We start from the raw sequence: 19853 nt of genomic DNA on the forward strand, positions 1-19853 counted from the left end.
TAAGAAAATGTTTATGGAAATAAAACAACAATGCAAATCGCCGAGCAGTGTGAAATTCAAATGTTCCCAATAATGTTTTATCAAATCTCATTTTCATACATCTTGCAGCCCAAAAATACCTTAAAATTCAGACTGAGCTGTCGGGATGGGTGAGAGCGCCAGTTTGTTCGCAGATTCTGAGAGGGACCTGCATGGGCCCGTGGTGCAGGCCCTGCCCATATCTAGAGTTACACAGTAACCCGAGAGTCTGCGGGGTGGGAGAGGGAGGGGGCAGAGCAAAAGAGGGGTGTGTCTGTGAGTGTGTGTGTGTGTGTGTGTGTGTGTGTGTGTGTGTGTGTGTGTGTGTGTGACATGAGTCTAACAAAAAGAAAAAGAAAGCAAATTAAAGGGGCGTGCGTGTGTTTGGGAAAACGGGGACTTGAGAGTGTAAGGAGGGAGTTCCCAAAGTTTTTAAAGCGGACGGCTCACATTGTACTTTTAAATCCGTTTGCAAAGCCTCATGACACACACTAGCATGCACAAAATCATTCAGGTTAAGATGCAGGCTCACACATGTGCGATGGTTCATGAGCAGAGGGATCCTTGACGTGTTTCATTACTGCTCATGGTTAAATGGTTGGCTTAGGACCTGAAGGGAAGGAGAGGCTGGATGAGAAGAGAAGAGAAGAGAAGAGAAGAGAAGAGAAGAGAAGAGAAGAGAAGAGAAGGAGACTTCTTTAACAAGAAGGATAAGAAGAATGGGATAGAAACAAAAAGTTCTAGTTGAGATGGACTGAGACGAGCCAGAGATACAGAAAGGACATAAAAGTGGATAGACATGGGCAGAGAGCGACTCACCCGGGGATTGCTGCTGCGTTTGGGTGTTCTGCTCACTGCTGTGTGTGTGTGTGTTCATGTTTACCTGGAGACGCGTTGGCGGGAAGCACCTGCACCCCTGGGACATCCCACCCAGTCTAGTCAGAACTGGGGCCAACAAAGCAGAACCAAACCAGAAGCGGTGGAGCAGGACAGAAACATCAAAAGGAGAATCTCTTATGTTCGAACTCTAAAGAAGGACAGCCAAGCTAGGAAGAGGGACATAAACAGAGAGGACCCCTCAGCACCGTGCTGCCCACCTCTCCGCCCGCACAGAAAGGTATGTTTAATAACCCATCAACTTCTGTGTTCTTAATTGCTTGTATTGCTTGTAAGTTTATCTGATCCTAAATCAGTGTAGAAGGACACAGAGCGACTCAATAAGGAGCTTTCATTCCATCTCTGTGAGTCCCTGGCTTAAAACTCAGTAATCCCAGGAGGGTGATGAAGAAAGAACAGGCAGCAGAATCGATGCATGTTGCAAAGAGATTTTGTCACCCTTTTTTGGGATAGATGTATACAATTTAAAAAGGTGTCAGTTAAACCCAAACTTCAAATCAAACCAACAAACACTGTTTTGTAACCGGTGCAAATCTAAACAAGTCTTACAAAGAACCATTCAGATACAATGTCTATTGGAGCAAACACAGCTATCCACATACACACACTCCAGGGGCTTGGCCCTTGACCTGTGAAGGGTGTGTTAAAGTACCGGCTTAACAAAACTCCCACTTCCCTCTTTCTGTGCCTTTTATTTTTTTCTCTTTGATTCAGCTCAGCTATTTGCACTCCATCCATCTCCCTTTTGTTCCCTTTCACTTCCATTTTCCTTCAACCCTTCCCATCACCAACACACACACACACACACACACACACACACACACACACACACACACACACACACACACACACACACACACACACACACACACACACACACACACACACTCCTGTACTTCTATACCTGTGAGGACACCATAATCATCATCATCATCGGCATAATGCATTCCCTAACCCTAAACTCAGCCATCATAACTAAATGCCTAACTCTGAACATTATCTAAACATAATTATAACCTGAACCTTAAAACCAAGTCTGAATGTCTGGAGGACCGGCCAAAATGTCTTCAATTTCCAAAAAATGTCCTCACTCTCAAGGTCAAGAAAACTCAAATTGGTTCTCATAAAGATAGACATGCACGCACGCACGCACACACACACACACACACGCACGCACGCACACACACACACACACACACACACACACACACACACACACACACACACACACACACACACACACACACACACACACACACACACATCTTTCTTCTTGATCTTTCTTCTCTCTTTCAGTCCCTTGTTTCTTCCTCTCTACTGAATTTCTTCTTTCTGTTACTTTGGGGCAAGAAATGCTTGATTTAAATCTTTAATGACTTAAACCAACTAGAGACAGAGGAGCAACAGAGCTTGAGTTTTAAATGCTGTTTTTAAAAAAGGCTATTATACAACATGGAGGGATGGGCACTCATGCACCATCAATATTACATACTACCACCATATGCTCACTCTCCCTGCTTCTTAACACAACATTTGTCACATAAGATGCCCTGAAGGGGACCTGATGAAATTTCTGTCATATGCAGCAGCCATTTAACTCTCTCTCTTTCTTTCTACCTACACTCTCTTCTCGCTTTTTCTTGCTTTAGGCTCTCATCTCGAAGATCACTGTTGCTCTTTTGCTCTGTCATGTTACCTTGTTTCTGTTCTTCATGTTCTCATCCTTCCTCTTGCTTTTTCATCTCTCCTGTCTGTCTCAATTTTAAACTACAATCTTGCCTCCCACTTCTAATCCATATAACTCTTCGCTTTTCTCCCTTCCTTTAACTTCTCTCTCTCACTAGCTCAGAGCCTGCTCTCTCCTCTCGGCACATATGCATCACAGATGAAATAATGGGCTGGAAAGCAGGACTATTGCTCTGCAAGGAAGATGATGAGGACGCCTCCAGTGACCTTGATGAATAGAAATGGAGGGATTCAAGAGAACAATCCTATTGAAACACAGTTATCATTAGGAAAGGTGAAAAAAAATAGCATGCACAGGCTGATGCCTTCCACAAACACTGGGGGAAATTAGCTCTATAAAGCTGTGCTCATGCCAATTAAAGCACTCATTCATTTTAGAATTTCTGTAATATATTAATGGGTTTGTTTAGAATAGCCTGAGTTGTTATTCAATGAGACTACAGTAGAAATGAGTCTGCAGACCTTCTCCCAGACGAGATGTTTGGCATGCTATTTAAAAGGGATAGGGATAAGGGACATTAATTTAGGACAAAAGTGATCAAACAATTTGAAAAACAACATTAAATGTTAGTAAGTATTTCTGTTACCCTGCCGTTATGTTTGACATGTTAACTATAGTATAACTGCTGTCAACACATTATGGAAAGATCAAAGTTTAATGTTGCCGCAGAGCATAAACAGAAATTGTTAGCTGCACCTCACTAGTAGCTAGAAATAAAACCATAATACTAAATAAAGTACCCAAAAATACATTTAAATTACAATGCTAAACGCTCACACATAAACACAAAATATAGAAGTACTATTGAGCTTGAAAAAGCTTATTCTTTGTCACCTGTTTATGGCATTATATGTATATATGGAGTTTTATTTGGGTCTCAGTCCTGATTCAGACACAAATAAAACTCCATATCTGTCTTATTACCACTATCAATGTAGTTATCAGTAAATAACATTTCCTCTTTCACATTACCTGGTTGATTGATGATCTTTTGAAGGCACACCACAACTACAAGGTGACACAGCTTCACAAACACAACACCAGCTGCTCTGTTATCTTTGCTGCAGTTTGAAAATGCAGGCAGTTCAGGATTTTAAACTTTGAGGCTTTCTCTGAGCAAAATGAAGAGAAAAGTCATTGAGAAAGGCATTCAAGAAACTGTAGTGTATATAAGTGACGGAACAGACTGTTGCTGACAAAAAATGTCTCCCTTAAATAATGTGTGTGTGTGTGTGTGTGTGTGTGTGTGTGTGTGTGTGTGTGTGTGTGTGTGTGTGTGTGTGTGTGTATGTGTGTCAGAGAGAGAGCCTAGGGTCTGTTTTAGTAACAACCTATCTAAAGGAAATCTAATCTCTTAGCTGTCAGGCATCCACATAAATACACTCACACACATCCTCTTTAATCATTTACCTCTTGCAGGCTTTCTTCCCCGCTGAGAAAAGAGGAGAAAGTGATGAATTGTTAAATAATAGACAGACATGACATTTTTGAGCCAAACGACAGCAGCAAGAATGGCGGGAGAGAAAGACAGAGAAGAGCAGAAACAGCATGCACTGATGACTCAGCCTCTTGACTTTAACACAGTAATAAACTGACTACTGCCTCTACGTCACAGTGACGCACTCCAACGCATTTCTATCTCTCTATCTGAAAACTACTGAAAGCTTTGGAAAAGAAAAGTAGCTGCCAGCAGCCACCAGAACTCAGCAGATGACGTTATATGCTATTTGCATGACTACGCCTCCTACACACACCTACTGCCATTGGTGGGGGAGGAAGTAAGTCCAACTGCTTCTTGTCAAAAAAGAGATAATTGATAACCACTGCTGTTTCTATGCCATTCTGCAAGTACAGTATTTCTTTTGTCTTTTTGAAGACAACAAGTTCAGTTAGCATCTTGGAAGCAATTTATTCTTTAGTCTTCTCTTAAGTCACGCCTCCCATCACCTACCATTAAAAGAAACCAAACACAAACATGTCCAAATTAGTGTAGAAATGAATTATTAATGTTAAACTGCTACATACACATCCCTGTCATTACATATTCTCCCTGCCTGCTCTCCAAAGCATCCCATTTCATAGTGACCACACTGTGACAGTGTGAGCGCTGCAGAGCTTTTCTACAGGAATTCTGTCCCAGCGACATTTAGAGATGCTTCCCAGATAGGCCAGCTCTCATTCACGTTACATACACTCAATCTCAAAGCCCACAGGCACATAGACTACAACAGAGAAGCAAAGTGGCATTATGCATCCTCTAAGAAAGGCCTCCCAGTTTTAGAAGATTTTATAACATGAAACACTGTGATGAAAAGGTAATCTGTGCAACCCCATGTAATAACTGATCTTTTTATCTTGTTGTACAGAGCCATACAGGGGGAGATAGCAGAGCAGAGTAGACACTATCAGTTTTCTGTATTATTCTGTTGATGTTGGCAACAGTGACGGATTGTCAGAAATGCAATCTAGAGGTTCGTAAGCTTCCCTGACACGATAGACAAAGAACATGAAAGGAATCCAGCAGAGGGGAATTATAAAAAAAAACTCTAATTCACTCTGTTTTGATAAAACAGAATACTTTTTGATTGCATTAATTGAATCCACCAAAAACCACCAATAAGCCAGAGCACTTTAATTGAAATGATTTATTTTAATTAGATGGGACACAAGATCATTTATCCAAAAGGCAGGTATTAATTATTTTTGTTTAAATGAGCATCAGTGTGGTTCCAAATTAATACTTAGTTTCTAATGCTGATTAGTTCAGTGTTGGCATGAAGCGAGAACAGAAAATGCCACTTCGTGCTGTCTGCACCAACCGCTGCCAGCCAGTATTGGGCCCCCAGTGGAATTTCAAATGCAAAAACCCGGTGACCTTGGAAAGCTGAAAGATTTCGGCTCAACAGAGTGAGAGGGAGAGAGAGGCTGTTAGTAAAGAATGAGAGAGGTTGACTTCTATAATCCCAAATGTGTGACTGGAGTCAGTTCTCAGGCATCTTTAACCTCTAGCTGGGGCATCTGGGGAACCAGGGAGTCACAAGAAATCAACTGCTGGGAAGCTGACATGTCACCTGCGTCACACTCAGCTCCCTGTTCTTCAGCTAAAAATGTCATCCATTACAAACACTACCTAGTGCACTTGCCTTTCCAACTTGGGTTATTTACACATGTATATTGACTGATTATACAAAAGTCTTCAAGAACCAAGAAAATGCGTGGCCTTTTACGGTGACATTTGGTGAAGCAAAACCGTATATGTCTATATTAACCAAATAGTAAGCTTTTCTTGAGTCACTGAATTGCCTAAAATGTAAATATAAAGCTAGAGAAAAATGTTGCAGCAGCTAGTTTTTTTCCCATGTTAACTTGTCATGCTCTGTTGGGAATAGTTCAACATTTTTGGAAATACACTTTATTGCTGTCTTGACAAGAGTTATTTGAAAAGAATGATACCACTCTCACATCTGTCCATTATCTATGAAGCTACAGCCAGGAGACAGTTACCTTAGCTTCACACAAAGACTGGACACAAATTTTCATGTGATTTTGTTTGTTTAATCCTTACCAAAACCAAAGTGTAGGAACAACACATCATTGTTCTACGGGTTTACATATGTATATGAGAATGGTTTAAAATAATAATCATAATTATAATCATACTTTAGGACCGCAGGGACGCAGAGCGGAGAAATACCCGACGTGTTTAGACATGGGAACCATGTTGATTTTTGAAATAACCGCATCAACCCTTATGCACACGCCAGCCACACTGGATAAGTAAACAGCTCCACAAAAGCACACAGCTTTATCCAAGTCCAACTAAAGAAAACAAACCGGCTTGGAATCTTTGCCAAGTTATGGGGGGAAGAAGCACAAAGAGACCTTTCAGATAATCAATCACCCTCTCTCTGCAAAGTTTATAGAAATATGACTATTTAATTACCTTAAGCAAGGCTTTACACACTTTTTAAACAAGAAAAACAGCTGAGAGTGTATCTGGAACACAGAAGATATTACTACTTGTATTGTGTCATAAATAGAAACTTTAAACTTTTTTAAAACTTTGGCTGTGAAACTTGGCTGAGAAAAAGGTCTGTGGCTAGAGCTGAGACCTGAAAGCTTCTGATCCAGACTTTTAAATGTCGATCCATACAAACCCTGCCTCAAACAAGATGATCACAACCATATGTTGCAGATGGAAAAACAGAAGCCACTCAGTGCTCTTTATGTTATTGACTGAATAAACAGTGGGTCTGTTGTGTGTCCTAAATGGTATCGGACAAAGACTCCCACTAGAGGGGGGAAAGTCAGTGTCAAACTGTCAAGTTCAGAGTCTCGATCGCACAATACTCTCCTCAGACACGGACGCCTTGTCTGGAACATTCCAGAAAATACTCCCTCCCAGCTGATATGAATGAGTGCATTGACCTCTGAAATGGGACGCCCTCGCTCGCATCTTTGCCACTCACTCACACTACCCCATCCATGTACATATACACTTACCATGAATACCTGCTAGCAAATGGCACTTTGTGTGTCACCAAAAAGCCTAAGGTGTGTTTGTGTTGCAGAAACACATTTCAGTAGCATTTGACATGCTCCTTAGTTACCTGCATACCTTGGTTACAAAGACAACAGACACCACTTATCCTCAAAAGCAACAGAGAGGGCCAGTGAACTTGAAGAACAATCATCTAAAGAGCTTCTTGTTGCTCTAAACACTTTGTAAAGAATATGTCTGCCTCTCTGTCTCTTCTTTAGTAGTATTTGATAGCTGATAAGCCTACTGTCCTCCGCCACGCGCCACCACACCGGAAGCGTCTTGCCGCCCGACTCGCAGATTTTATTGTCTCTACTTTGTACTTTACAGAACAATCGCGTGTCTATTAAGCTAGCATTTACCTTCCACTCGCACTCCTACAGTTAAACTCCATGCCTTCTCTTCTCTGGTCTTGTCCTTATAAAAAAAATCTGTGATGTGGTAGATTATGTTTTTCAACTTCCAAGATGAATCTCTCGTCGTCCGTGGTGTTGAAAAGGAGACATATATGATATTGGGGGGGTGTTTTGGTAAATTGACTGGATAGTCTCGCTGTTTCACTTCCTGCCCGGCTGTCCGAACGCCCCGCTGCTCACGTTAAAATAGACCTGGTTCGTATCTTTAGCGGAGCGGAGAGCCGCACGCTTCTGGGACGCGCCGTGGCGCTGCTGGTGGATTATCAAACTTTGACTTGAATGGCCGCGATTGCTCGCGGGGCACGCCACGCGCCCGGAACGCAGCGCACACGCGCCTGGAGGAAATTAGGGGTGAGCGATGATGAGAATGGAATACATATGGAGAGGAAGGCACATATAAGTGAGATGAAATTAGAAATACAAGCTGAGTTCTTGTGGAGACACCACTAGTCAGTAATAATGTTGGCAGGATTCTAACCTCACAAAACAACCATGAATATTGACAATTATGCTATGACAATGCGAGAATATAGATCCCCCCTTGGCATCTATTTCCATTTTCATATTCAGTAATCATTTATGTGCAAGAAACAAACAAGACAAAATGGCAAGAAAAGTAAAATGATGAGCCGAGAGAGACAATTACCGCCTGTCTTTGTCCATCTCTCTGTCATTCTCTCGATTTTTTCAACTCCATCTCAGGAAGTGGGTGTCATATGGTGCTCAGCGGGCTCCCTCAGCTCTTCCCAACTAGACATCAAACACAGATCTCATATCTGGGATATTGTCCAGGAAGACAGGCACACACTTGCATAGATTGACTCACACACTCAGACACACACATGCATGTTTTTAACTGCAAGCCTGTTAAAACACCATCTGTCTCTTGAGATGCTGACCAAGAGGGCCCAGACTCAAACATGATATGATCAAATCAGACAGCAACAGTCTTCAGCCTATATTAGGGCTGCACAATTAATCGCAATTGTAGCAATCGCTTCTCCGGGAACCATCACCTTATCGTGGTGGAGAGGTTTGTGTGTCCCTATGAACCTGAGGGCTGTGTTGTCTGGAGCTTTGTGCTCCTGGTAGGGTCTCCCAAGGCAAAGTGGTCTCAGGTGAGGGGCCAGACAAAGAATGGTTCAAAAATCCTATGAAAAATCGAGGAAGGGATGAAGTGACCCTGCCCGGAGGAAGCCCGGGGCCCCCGTCTGGAGCCAGGCCCAGATGGAGGGCTCGTCAGCGAGCGTCTGGTGGCCGGGTTTGCCACGGAGCCCGGTCGGGCACAGCCCGAAAAAGCTACGTGGCGGACATCCCTCCATCCCATGGGCCCACCACCTGTGGGAGGAACCGCTGGGGTCGGGTGCGCTGCCACATGGGTGGCAGTGAAGGTCAGGGGCCTCGACGGACCAGACCCGGGCAGCAGAGGCTGGCTCTGGGGACGTGGAATGTCACCTCTCTGTGGGGGGAAGGAGCCGGAACTTGTGCGGGAGGTGGAGCGCTACCGGTTAGATCTGGTGGGGCTTACCTCTACGCACAGTCTTGGTTCTGGAACCATACTCCTGGATAGGGGTTGGACTCTTTTCTTCTCCGGAGTTGCCCAGGGTGTGAGGCGCCGGGCGGGTGTGGGGATACTCACAAGCCCCCGGCTGAGCCGCTACGTTGGAGTTTAACCCGGTGGACGAGAGGGTCGCCTCCCTACGCCTGCGGGTTGTGGGGGGGGAAAATCTCTGACTGTTGTTTGTGCATATGCACCAAACAAGAGTTCAGAGTATTCGGCCTTCTTGGAGACCTTGAGTGGAGTCCTGCATGGGGCTCCAGTCGGGGACTCCATAGTTCTGCTGGGGGGACTTCAACGCGCACGTGGGTAATGATGGAGACACATGGAGAGGCGTGATTGGGAGGAACGGCCTCCCTGATCTAAACCAGAGTGGTTGTTTGTTGTTGGACTTCTGTGCTAGTCATGGATTGTCTATAACGAACACCATGTTCGAACATAGGGATGCTCATAAGTGTACTTGGTACCAGAGCACCCTAGGCCAAAGGTCAATGATCGATTTTATAATCGTTTCATCTGATCTGAGGCCATATGTTTTGGACACTCGGGTGAAGAGAGGGGCGGAGCTGTCAACCGATCACCATCTGGTGGTGAGTTGGGTCAGGGGGTGGGGGGAAGACTCTGGACAGACCTGGTAAGCCCAAACGGGTAGTGCGGGTAAATTGGGAACGTCTGAGGAGGCCCCTGTCCGACAGACTTTCAACTCACACCTCCGGCGGAGCTTTTCGTGCATCCCTGTGGAGGCTGGGGGGCATTGAACCTGAGTGGACAATGTTCAAAGTTTCCATTGCTGAAGCTGCGGTGAGGAGCTGTGGTCTTAGGGTCTTAGGTGCCTCAAGGGGCGGTAACCCACGAACACCGTGGTGGACACCGGTGGTCAGGGAAGCCGTCCCGATTGAAGAAGGAGTCTTTCCGGGATATGTTATCCCAGACGACTCCGGAGGCAGTTGCAAGGTACCGAAGGGCCCGAAGGGCTGCAGCCTCTGCCGTGAAAGAGGCAAAGCAGCGTGTGTGGGAGAAGTTCGGAGAAGACATGGAGAAGGACTTTCGGTCGGCACCAAGGTACTTCTGGAAAACCGTTCGCCACCTCAGGAGGGGGGAAGGGGAACCATCCAAGCTGTGTACAGTAAGGATGGGACGCTGTTGACCTCAACTGAGGAGGTAATAGGGCGGTGGAAGGAGCACTTTGAGGAACTCCTAAATCCGACTAATACGCCCTCTATGGTAGAGGCAGAGCTGGAGGATGAGGGGGGATTGGCATCAATTTCCCTGGTGGAGGTTGCTGAGGTAGTTAAACAACTCCACAGTGGCAAAGCCCCAGGAATTGATGAGATCCGTCCAGAAATGCTTAAAGCTCTGGGTGTGGAGGGGTTGTCTTGGTTGACACGCCTCTTCAACATTGCGTGGAAGTCTGGGACGGTGCCTAAGGAGTGGCAGACCCGGGGTGGTGGTTCCCCTTTTAAAAAAGGGGGGACCAGAGGGTGTGTGCCACTACAGGGGTATCACACTTCTCAGCCTCCCGGTAAAGTCTACTCCAAGGTGCTGGAAAGGAGGGTTCAGTTGATAGTCGAACCTCAGGTTGAAGAGGAACAATGCGAATTCCGTCCTGGTCGTGGAACAACGGACCAGATCTTTACTCTCGCAAGGATCCTGGAGGGAGCCTGGGAGTATGCCCAACCGGTCTACATGTGTTTTGTGGATCTGGAGAAGGCGTATGACCGGGTCCCCTGGGAGATACTGTGGGAGGTGCTGCGGGAGTATGGAGTGAGGGGGTCCCTTCTCAGGGCCATCGATCTCTGTACGACCAAAGCGAGAGCTGTGTCCGGGTTCTCGGCAGTAAGTCAGACTCATTTCAGGTGAGAGTTGGCCTCCGCCAGGGCTGCGCTTTGTCACCAATCCTCCATCCATCCATCTTCATCCGCTTATCCGGGGTCGGGTCGCAGGGGTAGCAGCTCCAGCAGGGGACCCCAAACTTCCCTTTCCCGGGCCACATTAACCAGCTCCGACTGGGGGATCCCGAGGCGTTCCCAGGCCAGGTTAGAGATATAATCCCTCCACCTAGTCCTGGGTCTCCCCCGAGGCCTCCTCCCAGCTGGACGTGCCTGGAACACCTCCCTAGGGAGGCGCCCAGGGGGCATCCTTACCAGATGCCCGAACCACCTCAACTGGCTCCTTTCGACGCAAAGGAGCAGCGGCTCTACTCCGAGCTCCTCACGGATAACTGAGCTTCTCACCCTATCTCTAAGGGAGACGCCAGCTACCCTCCTGAGGAAACCCATTTCGGCCGCTTGTACCCTGGATCTTGTTCTTTCGGTCATGACCCAGCCTTCATGACCATAGGTGAGGGTAGGAACAAAAACTGACCGGTAGATCGAGAGCTTTGCCTTCTGGCTCAGCTCTCTTTTCGTCACAACGGTGCGATAAAATTGAATGTAATACCGCACCTGCTGTGCCGATTCTCCCGACCAATCTCCCGCTCCATTGTCCCCTCACTCGCGAACAAGACCCCAAGGTACTTGAACTCCTTCACTTGGGGTAAGGACTCATTCCCTACCTGGAGAAGGCACTCCATCGGTTTCCTGCTGAGAACCATGGCCTCCGATTTAGAGGTGCTGATCCTCATCCCAGCCGCTTCACACTCGGCTGCGAACCGATCCAGTGAGTGCTGAAGGTCACAGGCCGATGATGCCATCAGGACCACATCATCTGCAAAAAGCAGCGATGAGATCCCCAGCCCACCGAACTGCAACCCCTCTCCACCCCGACTACGCTCGATATCCTGTCCATAAATACTACAAACAGGATTGGTGACAAAGCGCAGCCCTGGCGGAGGCCAACTCTCACCTGAAACGAGTCCGACTTACTGCCGAGAACCCGGACACAGCTTTCGCTTTGGTCGTACAGAGATTGGATGGCCCTGAGAAGGGACCCCTCACCCCGTACTCCCGCAGCACCTCCCACAGTATCTCCCGGGGCACCCGGTCATACGCCTTCTCCAGATCCACAAAACACATGTAGACTGGTTGAGCATACTCCCAGGCTCCCTCCAGGATCCTTGCAAGAGTAAAGATCTGGTCCGTTGTTCCACGACCAGGACGGAATCCGCATTGTTCCTCTTCAACCTGAGATTCGACTATCGACCGAACCCTCCTTTCCAGCACCTTGGAGTAGACTTTACCGGGAGGCTGAGAAGTGTGATACCTCTGTAATTGGCACACACCCTCTGGTCCCCCTTTTAAAAAAGGGGAACCACCACCCCCGGTCTGCCACTCCTTAGGCACCGTCCCCAGACTTCCACGCAATGTTGAAGAGGCGTGTCAACCAAGACAACCCCTCCACACCCAGAGCTTTAAGCATTTCTGGACGGATCTCATCAATTCCTGGGGCTTTGCCACTGTGGAGTTGTTTAACTACCTCAGCAACCTCCACCAGGGAAATTGATGCCAATCCCCCTCATCCTCCAGCTCTGCCTCTACCATAGAGGGCGATTAGTCGGATTTAGGAGTTCCTCAAAGTGCTCCTTCCACCGCCCCTATTACCTCCTCAGTTGAGGTCAACAGCGTCCCATCCTTACTGTACACAGCTTGGATGGTTCTCCCGCTTCCCCCTCCTTAGGTGGCGAACGGTTTTCCAGAAGCACCTTGGTGCCGACCGAAAGTCCTTCTCCATGTCTTCTCCGAACTTCTCCCACACACGCTGCTTTGCCTCTTTCACGGCAGAGGCTGCAGCCCTTCGGGCCCTTCGGTACCTTGCAACTGCCTCCGGAGTCATCTGGGATAACATATCCCGGAAAGACTCCTTCTTCAGTCGGACGGCTTCCCTGACCACCGGTGTCCACCACGGTGTTCGTGGGTTACCGCCCCTTGAGGCACCTAAGACCCTAAGACCACAGCTCCTCACCGCAGCTTCAGCAATGGAAACTTTGAACATTGTCCACTCGGGTTCAATGCCCCCAGCCTCCACAGGGATGCACGAAAAGCTCCGCCGGAGGTGTGAGTTGAAAGTCTGTCGGACAGGGGCCTCCTCCAGACGTTCCCAATTTACCCGCACTACCCGCTTGGGCTTACCAGGTCTGTCCAGAGTCTTCCCCCACCCCCTGACCCAACTCACCACCAGATGGTGATCGGTTGACAGCTCCGCCCCTCTCTTCACCCGAGTGTCCAAAACATATGGCCTCAGATCAGATGAAACGATTATAAAATCGATCATTGACCTTTGGCCTAGGGTGCTCTGGGTACCAAGTACACTTATGAGCATCCCTATGTTCGAACATGGTGTTCGTTATAGACAATCCATGACTAGCACAGAAGTCCAACAACAAACAACCACTCTGGTTTAGATCAGGAGGCCGTTCCTCCCAATCACGCTCTCCATGTGTCTCCATCATTACCCACGTGCGCGCTGAAGTCCCCCCAGCAGAACTATGGAGTCCCCAACTGGAGCCCCATGCAGGACTCCACTCAAGGTCTCCAAGAAGGCCGAATACTCTGAACTCTTGTTTGGTGCATATGCACAAACAACAGTCAGAGTTTTCCCCCCCACAACCCGCAGGCGTAGGGAGGAGACCCTCTCGTCCACCGGGTTAAACTCCAACGTAGCGGCGCTCAGCCGGGGGCTTGTGAGTATCCCCACACCCTGGGCAATTCCGGAGAAGAAAAGAGTCCAACCCCTATCCAGGAGTATGGTTCCAGAACCAAGACTGTGCGTAGAGGTAAGCCCCACCAGATCTAACCGGTAGCGCTCCACCTCCCGCACAAGTTCCGGCTCCTTCCCCCACAGAGAGGTGACATTCCACGTCCCCAGAGCCAGCCTCTGCTGCCCGGGTCTGGTCCGTCGAGGCCCCTGACCTTCACTGCCACCCATGTGGCAGCGCACCCGACCCCAGCGGTTCCTCCCACAGGTGGTGGGCCCATGGGATGGAGGGATGTCCGCCACGTAGCTTTTTCGGGCTGTGCAAACCCGGCCACCAGACGCTCGCTGACGAGCCCTCCATCTGGGCCTGGCTCCAGACGGGGGCCCCGGGCTTCCTCCGGGCAGGGTCACTTCATCCCTTCCTCGATTTTTCATAGGATTTTTGAACCATTCTTTGTCTGGCCCCTCACCTGAGACCACTTTGCCTTGGGAGACCCTACCAGGAGCACAAAGCTCCAGACAACACAGCCCTCAGGTTCATAGGGACACACAAACCTCTCCACCACGATAAGGTGATTGGTCACCAATCCTGTTTGTAGTATTTATGGACAGGATATCGAGGCGTAGTCGGGGTGGAGAGGGGTTGCAGTTCGGTGGGCTGGGGATCTCATCGCTGCTTTTTGCAGATGATGTGGTCCTGATGGCATCATCGGCCTGTGACCTTCAGCACTCACTGGATCGGTTCGCAGCCGAGTGTGAAGCGGCTGGGATGAGGATCAGCACCTCTAAATCGGAGGCCATGGTTCTCAGCAGGAAACCGATGGAGTGCCTTCTCCAGGTAGGGAATGAGTCCTTACCCCAAGTGAAGGAGTTCAAGTACCTTGGGGTCTTGTTCGCGAGTGAGGGGACAATGGAGCGGGAGATTGGTCGGAGAATCGGCACAGCAGGTGCGGTATTACATTCAATTTATCGCACCGTTAGACTGAAAAGAGAGCTGAGCCAGAAGGCAAAGCTCTCAATCTACCGGTCAGTTTTTGTTCCTACCCTCACCTATGGTCATGAAGGCTGGGTCATGACCGAAAGAACAAGATCCAGGGTACAAGCGGCCGAAATGGGTTTCCTCAGGAGGGTAGCTGGCGTCTCCCTTAGAGATAGGGTGAGAAGCTCAGTTATCCGTGAGGAGCTCGGAGTAGAGCCGCTGCTCCTTTAGCGCCGAAAGGAGCCAGTTGAGGTGGTTCGGGCATCTGGTAAGGATGCCCCCTGGGCGCCTCCCTAGGGTGGTGTTCCAGGCACGTCCAGCTGGGAGGAGGCCTCGGGGGAGACCCAGGACTAGGTGGAGGGATTATATCTCTAACCTGGCCTGGGAACGCCTCGGGATCCCCCAGTCGGAGCTGGTTAATGTGGCCCGGGAAAGGGAAGTTTGGGGTCCCCTGCTGGAGCTGCTACCCCCGCGACCCGACCCCGGATAAGCGGATGAAGATGGATGGATGGATGGATGTATCAAAATCGCAATATGGCCTGGGGGGGGGGCCCAAAAACAAAAACAGTTAAGTAGCCTATTGTGGTGCTGTGAGATGTCCCAGCCTACAAATTGTATCCTACGGACTAAAGAAAAAATCTTTGTTTGGTACAGATCCTTGCAAAAATCACACTATAATCATTGTAATTTATTTTAATTGTAATAATTTTCATTGAAAATGAGAATAATGATACAAAAATGAGCATTCCCTCCAATATCGTGAATCATATCACAATCACAATATCAGTAAAAATAATTGCAATTAGATATTTTACTCATATTGTGCAGCCCTACTGTATATGCCTGCATGCATTTATGAATGTGTGCATGAGTGAGGTTACCATGATGTGAATAGAAGGGGACTGTGTTTCCAAGGCAACAGCCAGTCCTAGTACAGATATTTAAGTTGACTGCATATGCCATGACAAGTCAAAGGACTTCAGGGAACACGCTGGCTTTAATGTGTACGCGTGTTTGTATATGTATGTGTGAATGAATATGTGTGTTTGTGTGTGAGTGATATGAGCATCTTGTTTTTGTTGTTAACTGGAAACCACACGTAACTGATGGAAATCTATTAAACCACCACACACAGCTGCCTTTCCTTTTAAAGGAATAGATTTTAAAAGGCCATTAACAACTGTTATTCCCACTCTGGCTTTGTATTTGATCATGTTTGCAGCAAAAGTAAACAGGATGTTGTTGTTCTATCAGCTACATGCATACCATGTAGTATACTTGTAATAACTTGTATTAAATGACAACTCAAACCATTTAAAGAAAAGCACCCTGTCCTTTTATGCTACTATTATCTGATGAATTAGTTACATTTGACTTGTAAATTGTCCTCATAGCTGTCATTTAGTCATCTCTCATGCTACTCCTTCTCTCGGTCCAGCACAGTATATTGAGGATGTTTGTAATGACGCACCTGGAACAAAATACAGGAAAATGTTAAATGCTTTGCACTGGCATTATGGTTAAGCACTGCTCACAGATCAGCTTTGACTTAAGCTAGACGGACACAAAATGAGGCTGCCATGTAAGTGCTGGCACAAAGTGCTGAGCGAGAATGGGCTCGCGCTGGTCTTCGATCAGCTTTGATTTAAGGCACGTGGGGAGATAGTGTTCCTGCCAAGTCTTGTGCGGGATGAGGAATGAGAGCGTGTGTGTGCTGTAATGTAACACAGTGTATGGCGCATGAATGCAAAGCCTCAATGTCGAATAATATTCAGAGGTTAATTTAACTTCACCACTATGCAATAAACATTTCTAGGATTGTTTCAATCGTTTTCTAACTTCTTTCCCTCTCTCTCTGGTAAATGCACACCAGATGTGGGTTCGTTAGATTTCTCCTACAAAGTAAAAGCAGAACAGAGAGGGGAATTCTTCATCCTTCATCTACACCATCTGTGCCTCAACCTCCAATTTCTCTCTCCTTCTCACACACAAACACTTAACTTCAACCCCCCTGCTCATGTATCTCTCCACTCCTCCACAGGCTTCTTCCTCCACAGCATCACTCTGCCTTTGAGACTGAGGCTAAACTCTTCTGAGATTACCGCCTTTATTAAAAAAGATCAGCGTAATCCTCTGCCTTAATTCTGTTATACCCTCTCTGTCTCTCACTGTACTCTGGCAGTGAGCTGGGATTGGCCGCTGAGCCAGGCCTGCCTGAGGAATAGAGATGACACTGCAGGAAGTGCAGACAGCTGGGTCTGGTCCGACTGCCAGTCTCACAGATTAGTCAGAAGGATAGAGTTTAGTAAAGCTGACTCTTTGTGATTTTCCTTTATGTATCATACAGTCATGCTGTCAGTATCAATCTTTTTAATCTATACTTTTTATTACGCTCTTAATATAATAGTTGTCAATGTTTGGTCTATCACTAACTGATATTACACAATATGCATTAAACATACACCAAAATCTAATCTTCTGTCATTATTTCTCACCTGCAATATAGGTAATTTTATATATTTTTATATATTTATATATTTTATTAAGAACTTTAGTGCCAAATGAACATAACGTGCAAGAATCAGTTCATAAAATATTCGTAAAGTACTGTTGAGTTTTTACCCAAGCTGTCAGGAAAATATAGCCTGTCAAAGAACATTTCCTAACTTAAAGACACTCCACAGTGTTAGAATGATATTCCACACGCTGTTAAACTGAAGGCTTTGACCTCGTTACTGCACAGATTGGTGTTCTTTTTCTGAAACGTCTGGACTCTGCTGAGAGCAATTGCAAAAACAATGAGCAGCAGGTATGACACTCAGCCAACCCTAGCGCTTTACCAACAGACGGGGCCAACTTGGCAGCACTCCGTCTGTGGCCTTATGGTTTCCAAATGGGCAGACACAGCTCACCTGTGGCTGGCTCCTCCATGACATTTGATACACCAGCGACAATTTGTTTACTCCAGCACTGATTGTGCTGGGTCCGCTGAGACGGTCTGACCACACTGTCATCGATAGTTATGTATCGACTATTTTTTTTATTTTTATTCTTGGTGGAAATCCATAAACAAGTGTAGAACTCTTATTCTCACCACAGAGAGGTAGATTTCCTCCTTCGTTTTCAAGTCCATCTCCCCCTCTACCTCCCACTCCTCCTCCCTTCTTCTCACCCTCCTTCATTGTTTTGGCAGACAGTCCTCTCTTGTTTTATCCAGTCATCTCCTGTCCACCCATCCATTCTCTTCTCCCCGGGGGATTATTCATGCTTGGCCTGCCTGCTCACACTTCTCTCATACCATGGCTGAGAGGCACAGATCCACGAACACACCCAGCTCCATCAAGACATGCAGGCCATGCAGAAAGGCCCAATAACAGAGCGGTCAAAAAGGGGGCAAGGATGTTAAAAAATATATATTTTTAAATCCCTAAGAAATAAAAAAAATAAAAAATAAAAAAAAGGAAAGGCAAGAATGTATCAGGATAAAAGACTAATGAAATACAATTTAGTTATTTTTATTTGTTTTACCTCAGGTAAAATTGGTTCTATTAACTTCAGATGAATTGAATGAATCATCTCTTTTTCCTTAACTGAGGGTTCACCTGCTTTCAGTGATCACACTTCAAACCCTTTCAGGTTTCAGACTGTCACATTTAAACAAAAGAAAACGATTACAACTTCTACTGTCCACACTACACAATTAACTTCAACTGCTTTCTGTCTGCTGTGCTTAGAATTAAGCCAACACTTTAACTGAACTGGCACTATTTTCTGTCAGGGCCGCGACTTTAACGGACCCTTTCACCACTTTCTCACCTACGCTTTAACTGAATCAACTACTTTCAGCACTTTCACTTCAACTAATTAAATTTATTTAATTTAGTGCTTAGTAACTTCTTTCAGCCCTTCTATTTTAACTCGCACTTCAATTTTTTTTTGTAATTTAACTATTTCAATTGTAAATTTTCAGCAGCAAGCAGCACATATTCTGTGGAAATGTTCCCTTGTCTGATTGCCAAAGGCATTGCACCAACACATTTCAGTTTATACACTTGAACTGACACTAATTTCTTTTAGGACCTCCACTTCAACTGATCCCTCATGCTCAATTCATCACTTGCTTTTAAGCCGACATTTCAACTCCTTTCAGTACTTGAAGGTAAAACTGAGTCTTCAATTTCATTCACACTTAAACTTCCAACTACTTTCAGTGCACATTTTCATATCATCGTACCAACTTAATCAACAATTTAAATTGTCCATCCTTCCATTCATGTGATAGGCAACTACCTGAAATGCTCATGCTGATGATGTTGTTATGTCATGGGATTAAGGTCTCAACAGCTGAGGCTCGACAGTTCTGATGATGTTCTGTGAGTTTGTTATTAACACTGCTTACCTCTGCTGCCCCTGAGGCACTGATGACTTGTTGTTGCTTGACTGAACAAGGGGCTTAACACTAATCTCATCACTGCTACGTGATGATTCAGCAGTTAGTAAGAGCTCATAGACATGTATATTATAAAGCGTGCAAAGAGATCAAATCTCTTTTTTGGATTTTGGAGTTTTAGCACAGTAAAAAAAATTGTTGTTAGATATTTCTTTACCAAATAACTTCACATGAAGCGAAAAATAATTGCAGCCGCAAGGAAAACAGACTTGGATAGAACACCTGAGTTGTACGAGCCTGCCTCTTTACGAACTGCCTCTTTCTAGTAAAGTCTTTGAACAAGAAACCTTGGATGCACCCCCTTCCGTTGGCAAAATCTGCCAATATTTCCATTCCTTCTCCGCCATAAATTTCAGGGAGTATGTGCAAGCCTTTGACCCTCACTCTGTCCTTTCTTTCTCCCCTCTATGTTCCTATTCAACCCCACCTTCTACACTGCAAACTCCCAGTGAGTCCATTGTCCCAGATATCTGCCCTCTGATCAGCAGTCCTGTCCCAACCTGTACTAGGCTGATGTATGGGGCCTGATAGCTGAGCTTAGCAGGGAGGACTCGGTAAGGAGATGAAAAGGGCAGCTCGGAGACAGAGAGCTCTGGGAGCTTTCAGAGTCACCGGG

The 19853-nt window shown here is 46.4% G+C and overlaps 1 protein-coding gene across 2 annotated transcripts in view; it reads left to right on the top strand.

Annotated features, from left to right (window-relative positions):
- Positions 1 to 385: 385 nt before the first annotated feature.
- The window catches only part of mettl24 (methyltransferase like 24), a 37644-nt gene continuing 18176 nt past the window's right edge, over positions 386 to 19853 (top strand). The window contains exon 1 of one of the 2 annotated variants that reach the window (XM_078274323.1): positions 386 to 1135. In XM_078274323.1, coding sequence (XP_078130449.1) covers positions 818 to 1135 — 318 coding nt within the window. In that variant the 5' untranslated portion in view covers positions 386 to 817. The remainder of the gene's footprint in view (positions 1136 to 19853) is intronic. The other variant, XM_078274324.1, reaches the window with a different exon arrangement.

This window comes from Sander vitreus, chromosome 18 (assembly GCF_031162955.1).
Source record: "Sander vitreus isolate 19-12246 chromosome 18, sanVit1, whole genome shotgun sequence".
Classification (NCBI taxonomy): Eukaryota; Metazoa; Chordata; class Actinopteri; order Perciformes; family Percidae; genus Sander; species Sander vitreus.